The sequence below is a fragment of the Colletotrichum destructivum genome, chromosome 8 (assembly GCF_034447905.1).
Source record: "Colletotrichum destructivum chromosome 8, complete sequence".
NCBI lineage: Eukaryota > Fungi > Ascomycota > Sordariomycetes > Glomerellales > Glomerellaceae > Colletotrichum > Colletotrichum destructivum.
In genome coordinates, this window is record NC_085903.1 from 1873515 (window position 1) to 1893684 (window position 20170).

General features: G+C 55.0%; 7 protein-coding genes across 7 annotated transcripts; 3 read left to right on the forward strand and 4 right to left on the reverse strand.

Annotated features, from left to right (window-relative positions):
- Window positions 1-342: 342 nt before the first annotated feature.
- CDEST_12425 (Putative LETM1-like, ribosome-binding domain-containing protein) lies at window positions 343-2414 on the reverse strand. The gene is made up of 2 exons (XM_062928581.1): window positions 2162-2414; window positions 343-2037 (listed from the first exon to the last, which is right to left on the reverse strand). The coding sequence occupies exons 1-2, from the start codon at window positions 2220-2222 to the stop codon at window positions 461-463; spliced, it is 1638 nt and encodes a 545-aa protein (XP_062784632.1). The 5' UTR covers window positions 2223-2414; the 3' UTR covers window positions 343-460.
- A 1581-nt stretch (window positions 2415-3995) lies between these two features.
- Window positions 3996-5314, forward strand: CDEST_12426 (Putative adenylate kinase/UMP-CMP kinase, adenylate kinase, active site lid). Its single transcript, XM_062928582.1, has 2 exons — window positions 3996-4417; window positions 4482-5314. The coding sequence occupies exons 1-2, from the start codon at window positions 4261-4263 to the stop codon at window positions 5132-5134; spliced, it is 810 nt and encodes a 269-aa protein (XP_062784633.1). The 5' UTR covers window positions 3996-4260; the 3' UTR covers window positions 5135-5314.
- A 3649-nt stretch (window positions 5315-8963) lies between these two features.
- Window positions 8964-10176, forward strand: CDEST_12427 (uncharacterized protein; the record flags this gene model as incomplete). The annotated part of the gene is made up of 2 exons (XM_062928583.1): window positions 8964-9472; window positions 9618-10176. The coding sequence occupies 2 exons, from the start codon at window positions 8964-8966 to the stop codon at window positions 10174-10176; spliced, it is 1068 nt and encodes a 355-aa protein (XP_062784634.1).
- Window positions 10177-10328: 152 nt separating this feature from the next.
- CDEST_12428 (Putative ER lumen protein retaining receptor) lies at window positions 10329-12592 on the reverse strand. The gene is made up of 4 exons (XM_062928584.1): window positions 12240-12592; window positions 12092-12176; window positions 11766-12034; window positions 10329-11705 (listed from the first exon to the last, which is right to left on the reverse strand). The coding sequence occupies exons 1-4, from the start codon at window positions 12252-12254 to the stop codon at window positions 11043-11045; spliced, it is 1032 nt and encodes a 343-aa protein (XP_062784635.1). The 5' UTR covers window positions 12255-12592; the 3' UTR covers window positions 10329-11042.
- Window positions 12593-12740: 148 nt separating this feature from the next.
- CDEST_12429 (Putative NUDIX hydrolase domain-containing protein) lies at window positions 12741-13498 on the reverse strand (the record flags this gene model as incomplete). The annotated part of the gene is made up of 1 exon (XM_062928585.1): window positions 12741-13498. One exon carries the CDS (start codon window positions 13496-13498, stop codon window positions 12926-12928), a length of 573 nt encoding a protein of 190 aa, XP_062784636.1. The 3' UTR covers window positions 12741-12925.
- A 1493-nt stretch (window positions 13499-14991) lies between these two features.
- Window positions 14992-16751, forward strand: CDEST_12430 (Putative LicD family protein). The gene is made up of 4 exons (XM_062928586.1): window positions 14992-15571; window positions 15748-15916; window positions 15999-16438; window positions 16496-16751. The coding sequence occupies exons 1-4, from the start codon at window positions 15405-15407 to the stop codon at window positions 16545-16547; spliced, it is 828 nt and encodes a 275-aa protein (XP_062784637.1). The 5' UTR covers window positions 14992-15404; the 3' UTR covers window positions 16548-16751.
- A 55-nt stretch (window positions 16752-16806) lies between these two features.
- On the reverse strand, window positions 16807-18135 carry CDEST_12431 (uncharacterized protein; the record flags this gene model as incomplete). The annotated part of the gene is made up of 2 exons (XM_062928587.1): window positions 16807-17369; window positions 17484-18135. The coding sequence occupies 2 exons, from the start codon at window positions 18133-18135 to the stop codon at window positions 16807-16809; spliced, it is 1215 nt and encodes a 404-aa protein (XP_062784638.1).
- Window positions 18136-20170: the final 2035 nt, after the last annotated feature.

Genomic DNA, 20170 nt, shown 5'->3' on the forward strand with positions numbered 1-20170 from the left:
CTTGGAAGCGGTATGGGATGAGGTAACTCGTTAGCAGCAGGGCAACGCCGTCAGACCTCCAGTTCCGGAGGGCTATGACGAAGCCGCCAGTCCAGATGCAACCCCAGAAACAGACGACACATTTTGGACAAGCCAGGGGTCACTTCGACTCGTCGCAAGGGCAGCACACAGTAGTTGCTGCCCCGCCTCGCATCTCAGACACAGTGAATGATGGCATGCTGAACCAAATTATTTGATGGGTTATGGTCTACACATTTGCCGGCATTGGGCACCATGACCGGTGACCGCCATTATACAATAGTGGAATCTATTTGCTTCCTGAGATGAATCTTTCTAGTGACCTGCGATGTTTGTTCCCTTCGGGTGTCATAAACCCTCTTCTTTTAGTACACGCTACCCAGCCTTATGCCATACACGTCTAACAAAGAAAAGTGAGTGTCTGTCTACAGCATCGAGCAATCTATTTGTCGCTCGTCTCCGCCTTATCAACAACCTTGGGCTGCCCGTCCCTTGCGGCCAGCATCTCCTTCTCGGCATCCTTGGCCTCTTGGGCTTGGTTTGAGCCAGCGGCCTGAGCCTCAGCAGCCTGGTTGCTCTCCTCCTTCTCATCAATGTTGTCAATATCACGGGGCGTGGCGAAGCCGGTGCTAGCATTCTCCTCGTTTTGGCTGTTCTCCTCGTCGATGAGCTCTTGCTGCTCCTTGAGGACCTCGAGACGCTGCTTGTTGGTTGCAGCACCCTCGGCGCTGTGCACCTCGAGAGAAATCTCGTGGAAGAGCTCGTCAGGGATGGACGAAAGCACACCAACGAGAGCCTCAACCTGACTATGCGCGGGGACCTGGCCGTACATGTAGGCGTTGCTCAGGACCAAAAGAGTAGACGGAACGCCGTCTTTCAACCTGAGGTCAAGCCACTGCTGGAGGTACTCGCGCATTCTCGCGGGAGACACGCTGTGCGTGCGAATACCACGGCTGGCACAAGCCATCTGGAGTTCCGCGACGGAGAGGCTGTCAACGCCCTCATAGCTGATCTGTCTATCGTCTCTCTTGATCTGACGCATACGGTGGCGGATCTGGTACCGCAGCATGTTATCGGTGCCGAAGGTGTTCAGGTTCATGTACCTGCACATCGAGACCAGCTGGGGCCTTGAAAGGTTGTCCAAAGTCAAGTCATCCTTAAAGATCTTGCAGACCTTGATAACATCCTCGTGTGTCGGCGACTCCCCAGAGGATCTGAGTTTCCGGAAGAACGTAGTAAACGCCTCACTCTGTGTTGTCGCAGGAGTCAACGGCAGGCCAGTCTCTTTAAGACTGGACCGCAAGAACTGACTGACTTCCTTGCGCGTCGTTCTGAGAATGGTCGCCTTGGCGTCCTTGGACTTTTGGCCCTCGTATGTGCTGGGCAGCATGTTGGGGAACAGACGGAGGGCGACGGGGAGCAACAGCTCCGCGAAAGGAACGATAACAAAGACGGAAAAGGGCACCAAGCGGCCAAGATCCTGGACAGTGCGTTGCAATTGACGGTTCTCTCTCCGGCTGAGTTCGTATCCAGCGGCCATCTTCAGTGCAAGCCGAGTGCTGATTTTGACTTCGGTAGCGAGCAGCTTCGTTCCATCCCAGTAGTGGTGGGCCTCTTTCTTGACCTTCTGCCAAAGGGTCAATTTGTCCTTTGCGCTCTTCTCTGCCTCGGCAGATGTTCCCTTGGCGGAGGCGAGTTCCGACAAGGAAGCGTTGGACTCGCCCTTGTCTGTTGCCGACGCATCATTTGAGGATGACTTCTCGTTGTGTGCCGCAGCCTTGGAGTCGTCCGTCGCCTTCGAGCCGCTCTTGGCTGCTGAGCTTTCCTTGGCCAGAGGTTTCTTAGCCTCCTCCACATTGAAGCCTGGCGGGGGGCCAGACGGCTGGCCGTGGTTGTGATGGTCGGTACCCAGATAGCGGACGGGCACAAGGAGCGCGAGGGCGGTTACACGTCGAGGAAGATGCCTTGCGTTTCGGCCGAGCACAGCTGACGAAACACCGAGGGTAGAAAGCGCACGCGCTGGAAGGTGTTAGAAACGGGAACCAAACAAACAACGTCACGGATGGGAGGGAAGGGGGGGGGGGGGGGGGGGGGGGGGGGGGGGGGAGAGCTGGCAGAAGGCAGATGCAGGAGACATGCTCACCGTTGCCTAAGAACGGGTTGGCAATCGCCGCCCGACGAGCGACACTGGCGGAGGCGCTCATTCTGCAGCAGTTGGGAAGCAGACAGAAAGGAAGGGTAGGTGGATGGACGGGTTGTTGTGAGTGATGAGCGAACTACCGAGGGGCAGTGGACATGAGCGATTATCTTGTGAGTGGGCAGTATACTACAACTAAAGACAGATGATGAAGAAGAGGAAGATGTACTGAGACGAAACGAGTCAAGATTTCTGGAATGGAGGGCAACCGATCGCATCAAATGGAATGCTACCTCGACCTGTCCCTGGTCTTCCGAAACCACTCATGGCCGGGGGCGGCCCAGGGACCAGCGGGGACTGCACGTGCAAGATCACGGGGTTTCCTTGCCTCACCCGCTCTCGGGATTCGCTTCGGGGGCGGAAGGGAGGACAAGGAGCAAGCAGCAACAAGCACCGAGATCGTTTGTAGTGAGTACGTACCTGAGCAGAGCCCGGACCACCTTGGTCTTTCTGGACCTCCGCTATTTGCCCCTTTCGCACACGGTAATTCGCCCGTTTGCTGCTATCGCCACATGGATAGCGAAGCAGACGGCCGTCCTCCTGTAGATCGGTGGGGTATTCTTGCCTTAGCTACTGGCAGCTCGACCTTCTGGGCGTTTAGGTTGTGCGAATTACACCTGCTGCCCGTGTCGGTCATAATGCCAGCAGCCGGCAGCCAGTTCCGGGCGCTGCCTATTCAGTGCCATTTCGGGCTTGAAGGAACGGGGTCTTGTCAGACTGACGTGGACAGTTCAGATGGAGGCACTGTTTGGCAGTGTAGAGGGGGGAAGATAGGCGGTATCGGTCGGCTGCGGTGGCCAAATGATTGCTCCAGAACAGCTGGCACGTGTCATTGATCCGGTCAAGAACAGGTGTTTCGACTTGGACCGGTCATCATGACTTGGATGCTTGTCTTCGGAGTCAAGACGAAAAGTTTGCTAGGAAACGAGGCGGGCATGGGCGACGGCACTCTCTCTTTATTCCCTTTCATCAAGCCACGTCGGCAATCCATTGTTACCAGGCTGGGGGGGCTGACGACTAGAACCACCAGGCACTATTAACGATGGCGCTGATACTCGACCAGATGCGAGATCGGAATGTGCTGTGGCCAGTCTGTCGTGGATAGCGGGCTCTGTAGGCAAAGAAAGGGCTGGTGTTTCTCAACAATTGTGCTCCCTGAATTTTCTCAACTCCGCTCGACAATTTTTGGTGGGAAACACGCTCACACCCGGCTTGCTTGGTCGCCATTCGATGCTTTGTGTCGCGCCAGCTGGCAGTTGCTTAACAACCGCAACGGCTCGAGTACGTACCTGCCTGACCCCCTGCTCCGTGCGTGCTATCTTATCCTCGAGACCATGACACACTGTGCCTGGAAGACCTAGTGCACCCCGGACTTTAGAGCTTGAGACCGGCGATGCTGCTTGGTAAGGGTCCAATAGCCTACAGAAGCCATGGCTCACCGGTGGTGGAGGGCAACCAAAGCCGAAGCGCACAGCCAAGCTCTCAAGTCCCTCAAGCCCGCGCTGCGCACGCACCACTCACCACCCACCACATACCCACGTCGTCGTCCGCCGGCGCCGCGCCGCGCTGTGTCCTCAACGCCCTTCCATCCGTCGTCCATCGACCGATTTCCAAGCATCCCCGTCCGAGGTGCGCGCCAACACCCCCGTCGCTGCACCTGCCTGCATCCCACCGCCGCGGTTCTGCGTTCTCCACCCTCCCTTCTCGGCATTCCTGCACCACCTCTCAATTCCCACTGCCCTCTCCTTCTTCCCTTCTTCTCATTTCCACTCCTCAGATTGTCGCCATATACCAACGTCTGTCTTCCTGTAGAGGTCATGGATTTCTCCTGAATTGCTCCCGACCACGATCCCGTTTGGGTCTCGCGATTCCGACTCGTTCCTTTGCCCCGCACCGCACCTCTCGGGGCCAGCAGCCAGTTCACCAGCCATTCCCGAAGCTACTACTTTCGTCCCTCCCCCTCCTCTTCCAAGTCTTTTTTGCGACTCCGTTACTCCGAAGTCAATCCTTTACTTGCGCCAACCGCCCATTGACTCGTGTATACTATGAGACTCCGCAAAGCCGCCCGCGTCATTCTCGTCGGTGCCCCCGGTGTTGGGAAAGGAACGCAGTCCGAACGGCTTCTCCATCGATTTCCGCAAATCCAGTCAATCAGCACAGGAGACCTGCTTCGTAACAATGTCAAGCACCGGACCCCTCTCGGTAAGTGTCATATGGCACCGATGTCCCCCTTCTTCATGCCCGAGCTAACCGGTTGTCACCGTAGGCATCAAGGTCGAGAAGACCATGAAGTCCGGCGGGCTAGTCGCTGATGAGCTGATTATGCGCCTGATCTCCAATGAGATGTACAAGAACGGATGGCTTCTCAACAGCCGCAGAAGACCCCAGGTCATGACGTTGTCCTCTTCCTCGACCGCGGTGGACTCCTTCTACGACGAGCACATGGACGACTGGGTGACAGCCTCCGGCGCGCTTGACAGCCACTCTGCTCCCGAAGCCTCCGAGGACCCTGCGGCCTCTTTCATCCTTGACGGTTTCCCGAGAACAGCTACCCAGGCTTTGGTTTGCGACAAGCTTATCCCCATCAATCTGGTTGTGTCTCTTAAGACCCCGTTCCACGTCGTGATGGAGCGCATCTCCGGCCGCTGGGTCCACGAGCCCTCTGGCCGTGTGTACAACACTACTTTCAACGCTCCGGCGGTCCCCGGTAAGGACGACGTCACCGGAGAACCCCTCACGCAGCGCCCAGATGATACCGAGGCGGTGTACAGGGAACGATTCCGCAAGTTTCAGGAGACCAGCGAGCCCCTTCTCGAGCACTACAACAAGAAGGGCGTTCTCTGGGAGGTTGAGGGCATGAGCAGCGATGAAATTAGCCCTCTGCTTTTCGACGAATTCGAGCGACGTTTTGTCCATTGATTTACAATTTTTCACCTTCTTTTTCTATATCTACCGGAGTTACACGTGGTCAAGATACCTCGGGCTAGCCAGAAAGACCCATGGAATGGGCAGGTTGGACGGATGGGGACAAACCCCAAGGGCGGTCGCAGTACAAGCGCTTTACTGCTTCGAACATTGATTGTTATTATACGTACATGTATCAATATGCAAGCATCTCGTTGCATGCATTCGGTGCGCTGCGCTGCGCTGTGCCATATGTTCCCAGCGTGACCTCGCATGGATGATGTGCGCCTGCATCTCGATTGCTCGGGTAGCGTTTCTAAGAGCTGTAACATATCCGCGGAGTAATAGCCAGCGGGCGGCAAGGGTCTCTTGTTGTCATCCAAACAAGCTAAATGCAGTCTTAATGCACTGAGAACTCGAACCGCGCCCTCGGAATTGTCTACACGGTATATAAGGACCCTGTGCGCCTGTCTCGGCGGTTGTCTGCTTCTCCAGTATCTACATAGTACCTATCAAGCTCCGGCGCCGGGAAGGCGGGTGGTCCACAATTCTTTAGCAACCCAAACGTGCCGCGGTGCATCCCGCTCCGTGACGTAGACCCGGCCGGACCTGATGCATGTTCCACAGTCTATGACGGACTAGCCATGGGGCCGCGAAGGATTCACCGGGCTTGGATGGTATTGTTCAAATGGAGGCGGGGAAGGAAGCTTTCTGCTCTATAGGATCGACTTGGCTGGTTGTCGCTGGCGTCAATACCATGTCCCTTGGCGGGCTGTGGCTGCGGGCACTTACCGTTGGCTCGGGAGACATGCGGCAGGCCGTGACTTATTCTCGTGCAGTTCCATCTGAGAAGGACAGGGCCTTGGCGTGACCAACGGCTGCATATACTCTCTTGGTTGAAATGTAGGATGCACTAATTGCGAAGGTGTCCTTCGCGGACTTCATTACAGGTCAATCACGTAGCCACCACATATTCACAGAATTGGATAACTATATATACTTTCAGTTGTTTTCGGCATCATCGCACTTCGAAAGGCAACACCGCATATCAGACCTTCTAGAAGGTGACTTGGTACACTGAAACCCGCAAGTACAATAGTCCCCACAGTCTCAACGGCTCGAGCAGATAGAAAATGTAAGCGCCGGGGCTCGTAAAGCAGAGCTGATATGCTGAACATGGTGGCGGATAACGCGGGAGCCATGCCTGTACCCGAGGAGAGTAGGACGAGGGGCTCTTCGGAGGTGCAATTCGGCATGAACCGTCCCCCATGGCTCCTGCTGTTGGCTCTGGGATTTAAGCATGGAAGTGGTTGGTTCGAGGCGGTGCGAAGGGTGTCGCTCTATTTTTTGGGATACAATGGCTATCGTCAGACTTTAAATGCAACTCAAAGGTATTATGATTGCGTCAGGTTGACTGGCGTAGTCCCGCTACAGCAGCCGCGTTGGGTAATGCTTCAAGCTTGTTGGACGTTTTGTTTTCTACTTTACTTTCCAGCTGCATCGCAGGGCTCTATCAACATTCAAATGTCTGCAGGCCGTATTTTGCACATTGCTCAAGGTCGGTCCGTGAAACTATGATAATTGTGATCAAGATACTCATTCGATTATGGAGTGGAGCCTGGGGGGACAGGCCTTGGCCTCGCAATTTTCGTGATATAGCATGGTACTAGCAGTACCCCAGTGTCCTTGAGTGAGACGACGCTGTTTACCTTGACAAGAGAGGCCATTGCTATATGGAACTGCATCAAACTCGACCGGTTGTCATCAACCGGGGAAAAGCAACAGTTGCTGTATCTTATCAATGCGAAAGTGAATGCCTCTCCTGGTCGCTTGGATTTCAACTGGGAAGCCGAAAGAGGGTGACATCAGGTAGTCGATAAGAGCAAGACGGCACCTTGCATCGAAAGCGGTCGGATTAACCTCGTGGAAGGCAGTCAAGTCATGGTCGTTCCCGTTCCTGTTCTCGGCGTTCCTGCCCGTCGTGCCCCATTTGGGTCACATTTCCACGTGACCCTCTCGGGATGCATTTCGCGAGTGTTCGCGAGACGAAATTCGAGACTCACTCCAGAATCCACCCGGGGACCCGAGAAAAGCTCTTGAAGGTCGGTCGGACGGGATCCAGCGGGGCAATTCGCTCTCTCCCCCGTGGAGAGATGTCGGCCCTACCACAATGTCGAAACCCACAATGACTCCGAGATGACAGGCCATTTTCTCAGTTGCGTCCTACGTATCGGTGGCTCCGGGTATTGACCGACAGATTTCGCGTGGCTTCCGTCCTTTCCCCTCCTCTTCTTTTCCGTCAGGTTGATGGGCATTTGTCATTTTTCACTCAGACAAATTCTTACTCTGAAGCTTCGTCGACATTCCGCATTTCGAACGCCGCGTCGTCCCTGGCGATTTGGCCCGCAGGCATCGTCTCCTCCATCAGCAACTACGATACTTCAATCAGCAAAACGCCAACTGACTTTTGTGCGTGCCAACGGTCAACCCGACGGGCGGCCCACGGCACGCCCAACCCGGAGAAGCAATTGCAACCCCATGGAAATCCCAGCAGCTCAGCGGACACAGCAAGCGTGGAGACCTCCACATTTCCCCCGAGTGGGAGCCCGGAGGAGCTCCCCTTTTCACGCAGACGGGAGGATGATCGATTGCAGCGCGGCGGGGGTTGTGGCTATTGCAACCCCCTGCATAGCCACCGGTTGCATTTGCCGAATAGGGACCTCGAGACCCAAGACTCTTGAGCCTGGCCCAGCTCGCCCAGCTAAGTATGCCTTTTCCAGTCTTTCCGCACAGATACGCCCGAAATCTTGATTCTTGTCTCGTCAATCGCCCGAGAAGCAGCCGGCACGCATCCTTTCTCGACTGGAGACACCACACTCAATTTTCGTGGGGGTTTAATTTTGGACCTTTTCGTCATGGCAAGCGCAGGTTGCCTGTTCCCATTCATGGACACCCATGCCATTGGTTCCACTACTATATCGGCTACAGCCACATCCTAAATCACTTTCATGGTGCAGAACCAGGAGAAAGCGAGTCGCAAGCGGCTCAAGCTTGAGCGAGAGCGAGCGAGAATGAGAGAGAAAAAAGCGACAGGTCCGCACGCCCGTTGCCCACCAGCCCCTGTCCGGGGAACGCCCGAGTCCTTTATCCTAGTTTTCAACCCTCCTTTCGCCCCCCAAAGCGAGGAAACAATTGCCCAGGCGGATATTCCAGGGTCAAAAGAGAGGAAGAGCCCAAGTGGAGCGTTTAGAGGAGAGGCGAGAGAGGGAAGAAGGGGGCACATCCCATCCGTACCCGAGCCGACCAACAACAGCGCACCATCTCCACGTTGCATTTCCATCCTCGGATTCATTGCGCCTTCAGGGAACCCGGTTGCTGCCTCTACTGTCTGTACCTTTCAGGCTCTGAGCGACTGCCGGTGCCTCAAAGCCCCGCGCGTCTTTGTTTGATGTCAACCTGTCAGGCCTCCGTTCCCATTTCACGCTGGTTCTCCCATCCCAGGCCCAATATCTCTGCCCCCCCAAATACACTTATTCATTGAACCGTCGACAAAAGTGCCTGCACTGCATCTATCTATTGGTTCGTCCCATTAGCGAGAAGAAAAGCGAGGGATTAGAAGGAGCCACAGCACCGGCCTGTTGTGCTGTCGAATCGCACGCGGAACCCTGCGTGTATCAGCAAGGTGCTGGGCAGGATTGCGGAAACAACAACATCTAAAGGCAATTTTGAGAAAGCGAAGGTGACGGAACCCGAAAATCGCCATCTATTAGGCAAACCGAATTCCCCCCTCTCTATTTTCAGCTGCCCACCGCGCTCCGCCGCGGGCGTGGCTTGCGATGTCAACATGGACGAAGAAAAGCACAAGTTCATAATCCCGATCCATGAGCGGCGGCACCAGCCTGGAACCGTCACTACCGATCCGACCTCGCTGCCGAACGATGCGCAACTGCCAATAGAATCCCCCGAGATCCAGCAGATTGAGTCTTTCACGCACTCGTACCCTCGAAATGCCCACCTCCGAGACATTCCAGATGTGTCGCCACCATACCCAGAACCAAGGATCGGCTCCGATGCACCTGGCAACCCGGCTGCGGCCGTGGCCGCACGACGTGTTCCGGCGCCGGCGTTGGCGCCGTCCGATCCCGAACAACAGCACCACGATCATCACCAGCAGCAGCATGGCACCTTGACCGGTTGGAGACAGAGGTTCGATAGAGGCAGAGAGAATGAGGAGAGGCCGAGAAAGACTATCCTGGGCCTGACCGTGTTCCGGTTCTGGGCCGCCGTCGCATTGGGAGTCATCATCGTCGGCGTCGCCATAGCCGTCGGCCTGGCGCTGGGGTTGGCTAACCGGTACGTCTGACGAACGAGCTACTTTCTCTTACAAACCTCTTTCTCTCCTGCTCCTCCTCCTCCTACCTCGACCGCCCTCTCGCCCCGTTTTCGTCGTTCGTCTTCAGCCTCGGGCTGACGGAAAGCCTACCCTCGCCTCCACCAGACGCCCTGGCACTTCCGACGATATCAAACCCGTCACCCAGATCCTCGGCGTCCCCTCGCCGGCCCCAATCAACCCGTACTGCCCGCAGCCGACACCCGGCACAAACACGACCGTGACGCCCTACGACGCCTCGGGCTCGCCTATCCGCTTCAACAACGACCAGGTCATGTCCTTCGACATCCTGTGCAACACCTTCTACCCGCAGCGCCAGGGCGTCAACCCGCAGCTGCGCGACATCCTTGTCATGACCGTCCCGGACATGCTCACCTGCATGACACTGTGCGCGCAGTACAACCAGGGCTATAGCGACGCCGTCGGCGATGACGTGTTCCTAGACGGCGGCGGCATCTGCGTAGGCGTCGCACTCGTCAAGGGCGTCGCGCAGTTCTGCCACCTGAAGAACGCGACGGGCGTCAATGCCACGGCAGCGGCCGGCGGGTTTGACGTCGACAGCGCCGTGCTCACCGGCGACTGGACGAGCATGACGAGCATCGAGCAGATTCTGGCGTTTGGGGGGAATGTGGAGGTCACCCCCAACGCGACCGCTACGATTGGCTAAAACGAAACCCCGTGAATGAGAACGGGGCTTTTATGTTGGAGCGTGTTGGAGTATTTCTCTGTTGGACTCAAAGACAACGCCGCTCCTCGGTGTTGCCTTTTTTCCCTCTTCAATCTCTTGCCCCCTTTTCCGGCAAGGGACCTATTTGGCTCGAGCAGCGCAGCAAGAACACGAGCGAAGCGTTGTAAATACACATCATTCGGGGGACTGGTGCCTCTTAAAGATCATCCCCCATAGCTAATGTAAAGAGGGGGGGGGGGCTTCTTTTTGTTTGCTTTACAGGCGGCTTCTAGAGCTTACAGGTTACGCACCTAGATGCGACGGCGAGCGGGCTTGAAGGATCGAGCCATACAGTGTTGGGCCCCGCCAGTCTGGCGACGATTAGAGAAGGCAAACGACATGTTCTTCACGAAGAGCAGAGCAGCAACCTTGGGCTGGTTCGGTGTAGCCAAGTTCATACACTTGGGATCAACCAGTCTCGCGTGACTGTTGCAAGCATATATACAGCACAGGACGCACAGTACATATACGGCGAGGCACCTCTCCGCAGAATCATTTACATATAAATGACATGAAACCTTTTCTGTATTGATTCTCTCATAAACACGTACAACAAACTATCCTATACCTCTTTACAACAGCTTTGTCCAAACTCCGCCGAGACGTCATTTGATCTCAGACTGTACACTTGCACTAAAAAGAATCATGTTGCATACATGCATTCCCCTTTATCCATTCATAGCCGATCATGTGTAACCAACCACTCAGGCACATCGTCCCGAGGTGTCATCTCAGAGCTACCCCCCAATCCGACTCAGCGGCGCAGAAGTGTCTACCCTTCGAACTCATGTCTCCTGGTCCAACGTCTAGTTGCGCCACTCCGAACCGTTGTCGATTCCATTGGGCGTGCCACTGCTACTGGATGCCCGGTTTGGGTCATCATCGTCGTCGTCATCCAACACGCGAGCAAGCTCATCCGGGTCTTTCATCTTAGCATCGGGGTCGACAACACCGTCGAGCTCCTCGGCCTGGCGCTGGTTATCCCTGTCGGTGTCCAGGACGCCCTCGTCGGCACTCACGGAGATGCCGCGAGCACCCCATTTGGGCCGACCGCCGCGGCGAGTCTGGCCATCATCATCACCGAGCGCCGGTGCGCTCTCCTCGTCGTCAGATTGCACATCGATGCGCTTGCCAAAGATCCTGTTGAGCAACCAGCCGCGGCGCAGGTCGTCGGCGTCGACAATGCCGCCGTTGCGGAGCTTGACGCGCTGGCGAGTATAGTAGACCCAAGCAAAGTCAAGGTACAGGGCTGTCTGGACAATGCCGAAGATGACCGAGACCGTATTGGGGTCCTTGTCATTGATGTCGAGCTCCCGGGTGATCCACCCGAGGAGGTAGAAGGCACGGTAGGAACCGAGTGTGACAAGGTAGAAGGAGTCGATGACGGTCGGCACAGTCGTCTGGCGTAAGAGGAGGAGCTGGGGCAGGATGCAGGTGGACTCGAGGATCTGGGAAAAGACCCAAAGCCACTGGCGGATCGAGGTTAGCAAAAAGCTTAGCAGGGTCTACCGCGCAACCCGGCGACTTACGACTTTGAAACCCCACCAATCCTCGAAGATCATCATAACGAAGGGGGACAAGAGCAGCGAGCCGGCAAAGACGCCGGCGCCGACCTTCCAGGAAATCTCACGCTCTCTGGTGCGGGGGAAAATCCACTGCATTGCCCCAATGATGTAGAACGACGACGATATGTAGAAGAGCTTGAAGATGAGGTTCCATGGCGTTTGTTGGGAGAATAAGTCGAGGTAGCGCGTGCAGAAGACGATGGCGTACAAGCCCTGGGTGATGAGGGACACACCTACGCACGCACTCGGTCAGTATCGGTATAGTAACTTGTCATGTTCGGCGAGCGTACCCTCAGCGCTTCTGTTGCGGTGTATCGCAAACATCAGGATGCATTTCGACAGGAGGTGGGAGATGTCTCCCATGTACCGGAACAACTGGTCGAGCGAGCAAGTTAGCGGGTTGCTTCGGAGAAAAGCCATCAACCTCGAGGCACATACGTTCCACGCAGTCATGGTGCCGGATTGCAAGTCGAGCTGCTCCCAGCAGGTTCCGTTCTATCGAAAAGGTGCGATGGTGGGCGGGCTCGGTAGATGCGTTTGCGACACGCAAACAAACAGCAACGAACGGGAGCAACGGCCGCTCCGTTTCACATCACACGAGGTGGCAAGCTAGCCCACTAGAGGGAGGTCGGTTCGGATGATTGGGCTCTGGTGTGATCGAGTTTCTGTTACTGAAGCTTAGAAAGAGGTAGGATGGATGCACGACTTGAGCAACAGTCGGGATTGAAGGCCATTCGAGGTGGAATGCGGAGGTGTGAAGCTTGTCGGTTCCCGTGGTACCTCGAGAGATTCCCGATCCAGCCAGACGCCGCGCGGGCTGCAACACTCCTCCGCCAGCAGGAGCCGCCCAGCTGGCCTTATCAGCTCGAGCCTGAGCCTTATCCGTGCTGGAGGAAGGTGACGACAACCTGGACCCCCAGCCACGTAGCGCATGAGGATGGACGGCGATTGGTCCGAGTTTGACAGGGTCGCTTCTATACCCCCGCAGGAGAGTTGATAGCGCCATCGAAGGCGTGGATTCCCCCAGTTGATGCCTGTCCGCCTGCTGCGCGGGTTGTGAAGCCCCTGCCGAATAGAGAAATACATCGTCAGGCAGGGCATGGGATGAGGGCACTTTCTTGCAATTATTTGGCTGACTGCGATTTGGAGATGGTTTTTCTGACCAGATCAATGGCCTTTCGGAGAACCTTGCGGTCATTCTCGAACGTGAGCTTTTCGACAGCCTCATTGCAGACGAAGAATTTCGTGGCGAACTGCGCTTCCCCTCCCGCCGTCACCACCTCCTCCCCGTCCGGCCTGCCCTCGACGGTGGCGACGTACCACCAGATGAGTTTCACTCCGTCCCCTTTGTCGATGCTTCGAATCGTCAACGTGAACGGCTCTGTGATCGCTCGACGCGCGGTGGCCGCGTCCGGGGCGTTGGCATCGTCGTCAGGCGCCGGCGCCCGTGTGGACATGTCCACAGGTAGCAGTCTGCAGCGGACGCCCGTCTCCTCGAGCACCTCCCGCAACGCCGCCTCGTGCCTGGACTCCCCGCAGTTCCGCCTGCCCTTTGCAAGATACCATTCGTCCAAGGCTAGGTAGTGCAGCAGGCAGACCTTTGCGGGTTCCTTGGACAGATCGAAGACAACCGCGCCACAGCTCTCGACAAAGGCCTCGGATGAGTACTGGCTTGTGACGAAATTGGAGACCGCCATTGTCTTCGAGTTCGGTGGCTACCGTTGGCCTGGATTGCCTCAATGCGATGGTGCATGGGGAATCTTGTTCCCGCAGAGTGGGAGTGGATGTCGATCTAACAGATTGGTCTTGTATTGCAGAATGGTCACGGATGGGATCTCGGCCGTGTTCAGGTGGGTGGGTCCCTAGTCTTGTTTGCTTCCGTGGCCGTTGTTATGCCGGCGGCCCGCCGAGTATCGAGGCCGCCCGCCTTTTTCGAGGGGTTGCTCTCCGGGCTGTGCCGGCCATGAAACTAGCCGCCCGAGGACCAACAGCCGCCCAGGTTATCTTGGTCTCATTTTGAAGGCCTCGTGACGGCGTTGCTCCGACGCCATCAACTAAACCGGAGTAAGGCGCATACGTACGCTGTCACTTGTAAGGCCTGCCGCATTATGTACGGATCGATCCAGTTCATTTGGGGCGACAATTCGGTCTCGTGGAAGCTTAGGGCATCTACCACTTAGGGTATGCAGTTGACACCGTAGAACAGCAGTAGACTGGGCCTGAAGAACAGGAGTGGTTTCCTTGCCGAAACAGCATTCTGCAACCGTTTACAGTAAAATCCTTTCTCGCAGCTGCCTCCTCGTCTCGAAGAAACACAGACGCAGTTACCCGAGCTCAAGCAAACTCGGGTTTCCGGACAACCTCTATCCTCTACAAGAAGCCAGAGCGGAGGGAATACCGGAATGGGTCGCCCTTGAGCCCCCAATCACTAAAGCATCGCCGCGCGCAGCAATAGACGTCGTCAGCGCACACGTCGCGTCAATACAACCCCCCCCCCCCCTTCGGCATGTGGGCGGGCAAAAGCCATGAAGCTGGTCGCAAGGGAGGGATATCTCTAGTGTCGAGCAGCGGGGTCGGCAAGCGCCAACGGCCACACCATGACGCGGCCCAGCTGGGTATTCTGTGAATCAGCGTCAAGGGACCTAGACGGTAGAAGCGCCCTCTCCAACCGGGTATCTCGGCCCCCCACTAAGCCCGTTGGTGATGCTTCGCTTTTGGACAAGGACAACGACTACAAAATGAGTGCACCAGTGTTTCGCTTGTTGGTCCAATGGTCCAATGGTCCATGACCCATCGCCGCAGTGCCGAAAGTGGGGGAATCCGTGCCTCTTTGCTGCGAATCGTCGCCCTGTTGGGCCCCGCTTTGGGCTGGTTGTTGGAACCAGAGGAGAGGAGGCTATTACCTATGTTTTCGTACACTATGTTGGATTCGGCCTTCCCACCAGGTTTTTGAGCGTCTTACGCGTGCTTGTTTTGCTTGTTGTTGGTTTGGTCCTGGGCAGCCGCCCACAAACCCCTGGCTCGCAGAATGGATGCCTTCGCCTCTCTCCCCCTCTCATCCGGGAGCACGCTTCGGGTCTTTCGGCGGTTGGAGGTGGTACGGCGATTGGATTGACGCATGGCGAGATGTAGATAAATCCAAGTTGCCACCCTCCTTGGGTGTTGGGTGGTTAAGCTGCTTGGTTGTCGGTTCGGTTTGTCACCTGGATTGCATCTGCTTTTGAAGCATCAAAGTATATTTTCCTCCATACTTCTCTCCGTCGCATTCATTTATTGTTGATTCGTCATTACGTTCTGGCCAGTGAACCTTGGATTACCGCCAAGTGACTACGGCTTCCCAACCTTGCTGCAGGAACCGGGGTGGAAGGAACAAGCGGGTTCTTCTCTCACTCTCACTCCTGCTCTCACCCTCACCCCGTCGCTGCCCTCCGCCTTTGATGACGTTTTGCCTAGCCAGACGGGAAGTCAGATATTAACAGGGGCCAACACCAACAAAACCACGCCGCCTCGCTGTGTCTTTTGCCCACGACGATCAATCTCTAATTCAGAAGGCCCGGTTTTGTGCACGACAGAAGAAGAAGAAAAAGGAAGCAGTAGGACGAAATGCATTTCGGACGTCTCCTATCGGCGATCGTCGCCGGTCTAACAATCGCTCAAGCCACGCCGATCCGAGAGATATCTCCGGCCACCACCCCCCCCGAAAAAGCGGCAGCGGCGGTAGAACACAAAGAGATCCGGAGCCTGCCGACAAAGTACTTCCGCGAAGCGAGGTAAGTCCATTGGATCGTTCACTATAGTCTTTTCCCTCTGTCAGAATTTCAGATAAAAGACACGGACGACACGAGGGCCCAAAAGCCTCTTCTGGAACTCTAGGTCTTGCGATTAAGGGCAAGGATCACTACAAGGGGTGATGAGGACCATTGTGCTGACTGAAATCTGAAAACAGTTTTTCTGCACACTACGACGCGCGCTTCGCCTCAAAACCGCTGAATGAGACGGCTCAGCGCGATGCTGTAAAGGTTCTGGTCCAGACCTACCTCGCGACCCTCGCCGACCTGGGCGTCCAGACGTGGCTCATGCACGGCTCCCTCCTCGGGTGGTGGTGGAATAAGCAGGTTCGTCCCCTGCCCCCCTCCTCTGTCCAGGCCTGGAACTTCACATACCTCTTTTGATCACGGCGCCGCTAACACCCGACAGATCCTCCCCTGGGACTCGGACGCAGACGTCCAGGTCACGGAAGACGGCATCACCTTCCTCGCCGCCTACTACAACATGACGACCTGGTACTTCAAGTATCCCTCCATCCCGCGGGGTCGCTTTTTCCAGCTTGAGGTAAACCCCAACTACGTCCACCGAGGCCAGGACACCTCTGATGAAGGCAACGTCGTCGACGCCCGTTGGATCGACATGGACAATGGTCTCTTCATCGACGTCACCGCCGTCCGATACGTCGAAGATCACCCCGAAGGCGCCGGCGTGCTCGCCTCCAAAGACGGCCATGAGTTCCGCGACACGTACCTGTACCCACTGCTGGAGACCACTTTTGAGGGCGTCAAGGCCAAGATTCCGTATAAGTACAGGGAGATGCTTGTCGCTGAGTACGGCGAGAAGGCCTTAACGGACAAGGAGTTCAAGAAGTGAGTTTCACAAGAAAACCAATCTCAGTGCCAGCGCATTGCTAACGGCCACTCTAGTCACAGATTCGTCGACAATAAGATGGAATGGGTTTCTAACGATGAGCTTTGACACGTGAGAGCGTATCTATGCTCCATTTCCGTAGCTGGCTAGCACAGTGACTTTGCAGGCGTTCAGGGAGTGTTTGTAAACGGCCATATGATCGGTGACAAAACGGAAGTGTGTTTATGTAGGGCGTTAGGGGTATACCCAAGGCTCCAATTGTAGCAAAAGATAAAATCAAGCAACAGACAATGCTAAAATAACAGTTCCGACGCTATTCATCCATGGACCATGTTGCTCCCATCAGGTCTTTTTTGGTTTCGGCAGGTCACTTGCCATCGCTGAGACCACCATGTGCTTTCGACGACAAGCTCAACATGTCGGTCGACGATGTCTTCGTTACCGGCCCCTCTTCAGAATTGCCGCCGATTTCACCTTCTCCGCTACCAGATTGTTCAACACCTGTGGCAAACCCGTCCACAACCCGCTTGACTTTGGACAACGGGCCGTTGATGTGGACAAAGAGAGGGCATTTCGTCCCGCCTCCACATTGATGCGGGATATCGAGAGACATTCTGGAAATCCGCTTCAAGATACACGATATCGAAGCACCGTTCTGTCGCAAAATGCTAGGCGGCCAGAGCCTTTTGATAGTGAGAATCCTGAGATACTCGCCGACCCGGTGTGGCTTGCTGCAAACTTCCGAATAGAGCATGGCCTCATGGCATGGATGGCACCTTTTGGCAGTGCCTGGATGCCGACGACCGCAGTGTGGGCAGAGCTTACGATCCGTGGGGTACACTTGGCTTTGGCTTTCCAAGACGCCGTCAAGGGAGTGGATCGACTCGGACACGCGGGCTAACAGTTTGACCACGTAGTCTTGTAGTCCACCTGTGATTGTCACTTGTCAGCGTTTCCAGCCTTCCATAGCTCGATCAAGTATGTCAGTGGTGCCCGAAAAGGGCGTCGAGAGACAACTGAAGCGGTACAAGGTGAGAAACTTACTAAGTGATTCGTTCTCTAACAAGTGACCAAGGGTCTGGTTCTTCCTCCATATTTCGGGAAAGTCGATGGCAAGGTTGTGGACAGCAAAATCTCTCAGCTTGCGTGACTCCTCTTCGGCCTTGAATACAATTGCTGAACTTAACAGCATACCCAGATCCTCTGTCTTCTGTTGGCTGACTTCGGTGATCTCCCGACGTACCTCCTGAAACCACAAACTAACCCACGGCGCGAGGGCCTTGTCACACTCCAGAATTGAGTTGACTTTGGAGACTTGGAGGAGATCTTGGGCCGGCAGATACCTGTACGTCTCAGTGTCCCCGTGGTGCAGAACAGAGAAGATGCATCGAAAAGCATCTGATTCAGAATCTACACAGTCGCTCAGTCTGACAATTTTCTGTCCATCTTGGGTGGTGCTGGCAGCGTCGATCAGTTTGGCAAAAGTTGCGGACGCCACTCTGCAAACTTGAGAAGACAACTGATAGCCGGCAATGAATGACTTTTGGCTGTTGAGCAGAATGACGAAAATGTCGCCATCAGGGTAAAGAGGCTCGGAACATCGTATGTGTGGGTCCGTACTCACAGGAGCCTCCTTTCTCAGATGTACGCCTCCTTCGGGAGACGGTTCTCGGTCGCCGTTGTATTCTTCTGCCATGTCAGGCTTCTAATAGTCGGCAGGGCTGCAACAAGCTAGGTATGGTGACGTCCAGTAATCAAGAGCATAGCCGAAGACCTTGGTAACGTCGGTTTGGTTTAAACAAATGAGATGGGCCGATGATGCAAAGAAAACGCGGCTGAGACGAGATAGTAAAGAAGGGAACAAGGAAGAACGCACGGGACATTGACACGAGAATAGGGGGCAGGCAGAGAGCATTCATAGGACACTTGACTTGTTTGGAAGGCAGGCAGCATATCGTTGCGTCCTTCTGCCTGCTTCGGTAGATGTCTACTTATCTACCTAGAAAGCAACGTTCCTGCCGTTGAGCGAGACGCTGTCTCTGCGAGAGAGATAGGATGCCTGGGTAAGTGGGTCAAGCAACTGGGAGGGCATTCGAGGAGGCTTGTATGGGTTTAACAAAGCAAGTGAAAACCTCATTTTCACAACTAATAAAAGGCTGGGTGGTCTCTCTTACCCTGGTTGAGTGGGCGTTGTGGACAATGCTGCGATCGACTTTCCCTGTGAATGCGGAGGCACTTGCTAGAGCGGGAACAATGCATCTAGCCGACCGACCTTTGACTGAGCTGTCGTCAAGCCAGCGAATGTCTTCTGCAAGATAATGCAGAGACGTCTGGCAACTCTCCATATCGGAAATTATGTTGTCTGAGGATATGTCAGATCTGGACTTGAGCACAGCCGCTTTCTTTAATGCAGGCTACTTACCTGTGAAATATCCCGGAACTGTAGCGATTCGCTAATAGCAGAAGCAGCTAGAACGAGGTTTCTGATGTCCTAACACTTACTGTTGCGAAGAAACTTAGCAAGCCACCTGTTCACCCAGAGCATGAGGGTCACAGCGCAGCAGTGTGTATTGCAGTGCACAACGACGACCGCAAGGCTTTTAGCACTCAGGGTGTACCTTTCAGTCTTACACTGATAGTATATGATAGAAGAACAACATCCATTACTGCCGAGTTATCGTCGCACAGATGAATACCTGGTCTCGATCCATCTCCAGTCTTAGTGCCTTCCTCAAACCCAGAGATAAACAGAGCTTTAAAACCGGTAGAAATGGTCTTGGAATCTGAACAGAAACAAGTACCTTCTTCCACGCAATTAGGGTTCATTAAGTCGGCAACTATTAGAACAGATTCCCTGCGTACATGAAGCTCGTCCGCTACTTGGACTTCAGTCATAGTGGTTAGTTGCACATTTCGTTGATCCGAGATTTGTTGTCTCAGCTACGTTGAAAGATGGGTTGGTCAGGGCGGATGTATGATGCTGTAGATGAGTTGTTATTGCCATACGCTAGATACTAAGACAGTGTGGCCTTGGAGGCCGTTCGCAGCAAAAGGACAGAAGCATGTAAAAAGGCAAACACTACGTCGAAGCGAGGCAGGCGAGCATTTGGCCAACGGCAGTCAGAGTAGGGAAGCAATCTTGGTAGAGGCGTATGCTGATCTTTGATGACGAACCCCATGAAGTAACTGTTTCTCGTTCAAAGTCTCATGGCACGATCTACTCTCCACTTGTTTTCGTTGTCTCTTCAAGTTAGTTCAAGAGCGTTGGTAATTTGGTGGATAAAGCGGTCTGGGCGGTTGCTGGGCCTTTGCAATTTGCCCCAGAGACAGTGGCAGCGAACACCTAGGAAATCTGGATTATCTCAGTGAAGACCAGCTTTTACAGTCGTTTCGGTAATCTGGTTGGGTCTTGGGTAGAAGACAAGAACTGGCGGTACGGTATTACCTGGCTGTTGGGATGCGGGAGCAGCAGGATACAAGCTGTACTCAAGAAACGGGTACCTTTGGTAACATGTTTTTTTGTGAAGGCATCGACACGCAGAGGCACTGTCTGACCAGGCTTACAGAGTTGAACCGGTGTAGAGTGCTGGTGGAGTTTGTCACTACATCGGTACCCACCTAGGTACCTAAGTTGTTGATGACGCACGGGCCATGTTCGATACTTTGCAGGGGTATCCGGCGTAAGAGGCGCGCGTCACGTCAGGGACCAAGACGCGCCCCTCTATCCGTAC

Coding starts and splice junctions, on each gene's coding strand:
- CDEST_12425 (XM_062928581.1), bottom strand. CDS start 2,222: ATGAGCGCCTCCGCCAGTGTCGCTCGTCGGGCGGCGATTGCCAACCCG. Junction 2,038..2,161: donor CAACCCGTTCTTAGGCAACG/GTGAGCATGTCT, acceptor AACACCTTCCAG/CGCGTGCGCTTTCTACCCTC.
- CDEST_12426 (XM_062928582.1), top strand. CDS start 4,261: ATGAGACTCCGCAAAGCCGCCCGCGTCATTCTCGTCGGTGCCCCCGGT. Junction 4,418..4,481: donor CAAGCACCGGACCCCTCTCG/GTAAGTGTCATA, acceptor TTGTCACCGTAG/GCATCAAGGTCGAGAAGACC.
- CDEST_12428 (XM_062928584.1), bottom strand. Junction 12,035..12,091: donor CCGCAACAGAAGCGCTGAGG/GTACGCTCGCCG, acceptor GTGCGTGCGTAG/GTGTGTCCCTCATCACCCAG. Junction 11,706..11,765: donor ATTGGTGGGGTTTCAAAGTC/GTAAGTCGCCGG, acceptor TCGATCCGCCAG/TGGCTTTGGGTCTTTTCCCA.
- CDEST_12430 (XM_062928586.1), top strand. CDS start 15,405: ATGCATTTCGGACGTCTCCTATCGGCGATCGTCGCCGGTCTAACAATC. Junction 15,572..15,747: donor AAGTACTTCCGCGAAGCGAG/GTAAGTCCATTG, acceptor ATCTGAAAACAG/TTTTTCTGCACACTACGACG. Junction 16,439..16,495: donor ACGGACAAGGAGTTCAAGAA/GTGAGTTTCACA, acceptor CGGCCACTCTAG/TCACAGATTCGTCGACAATA.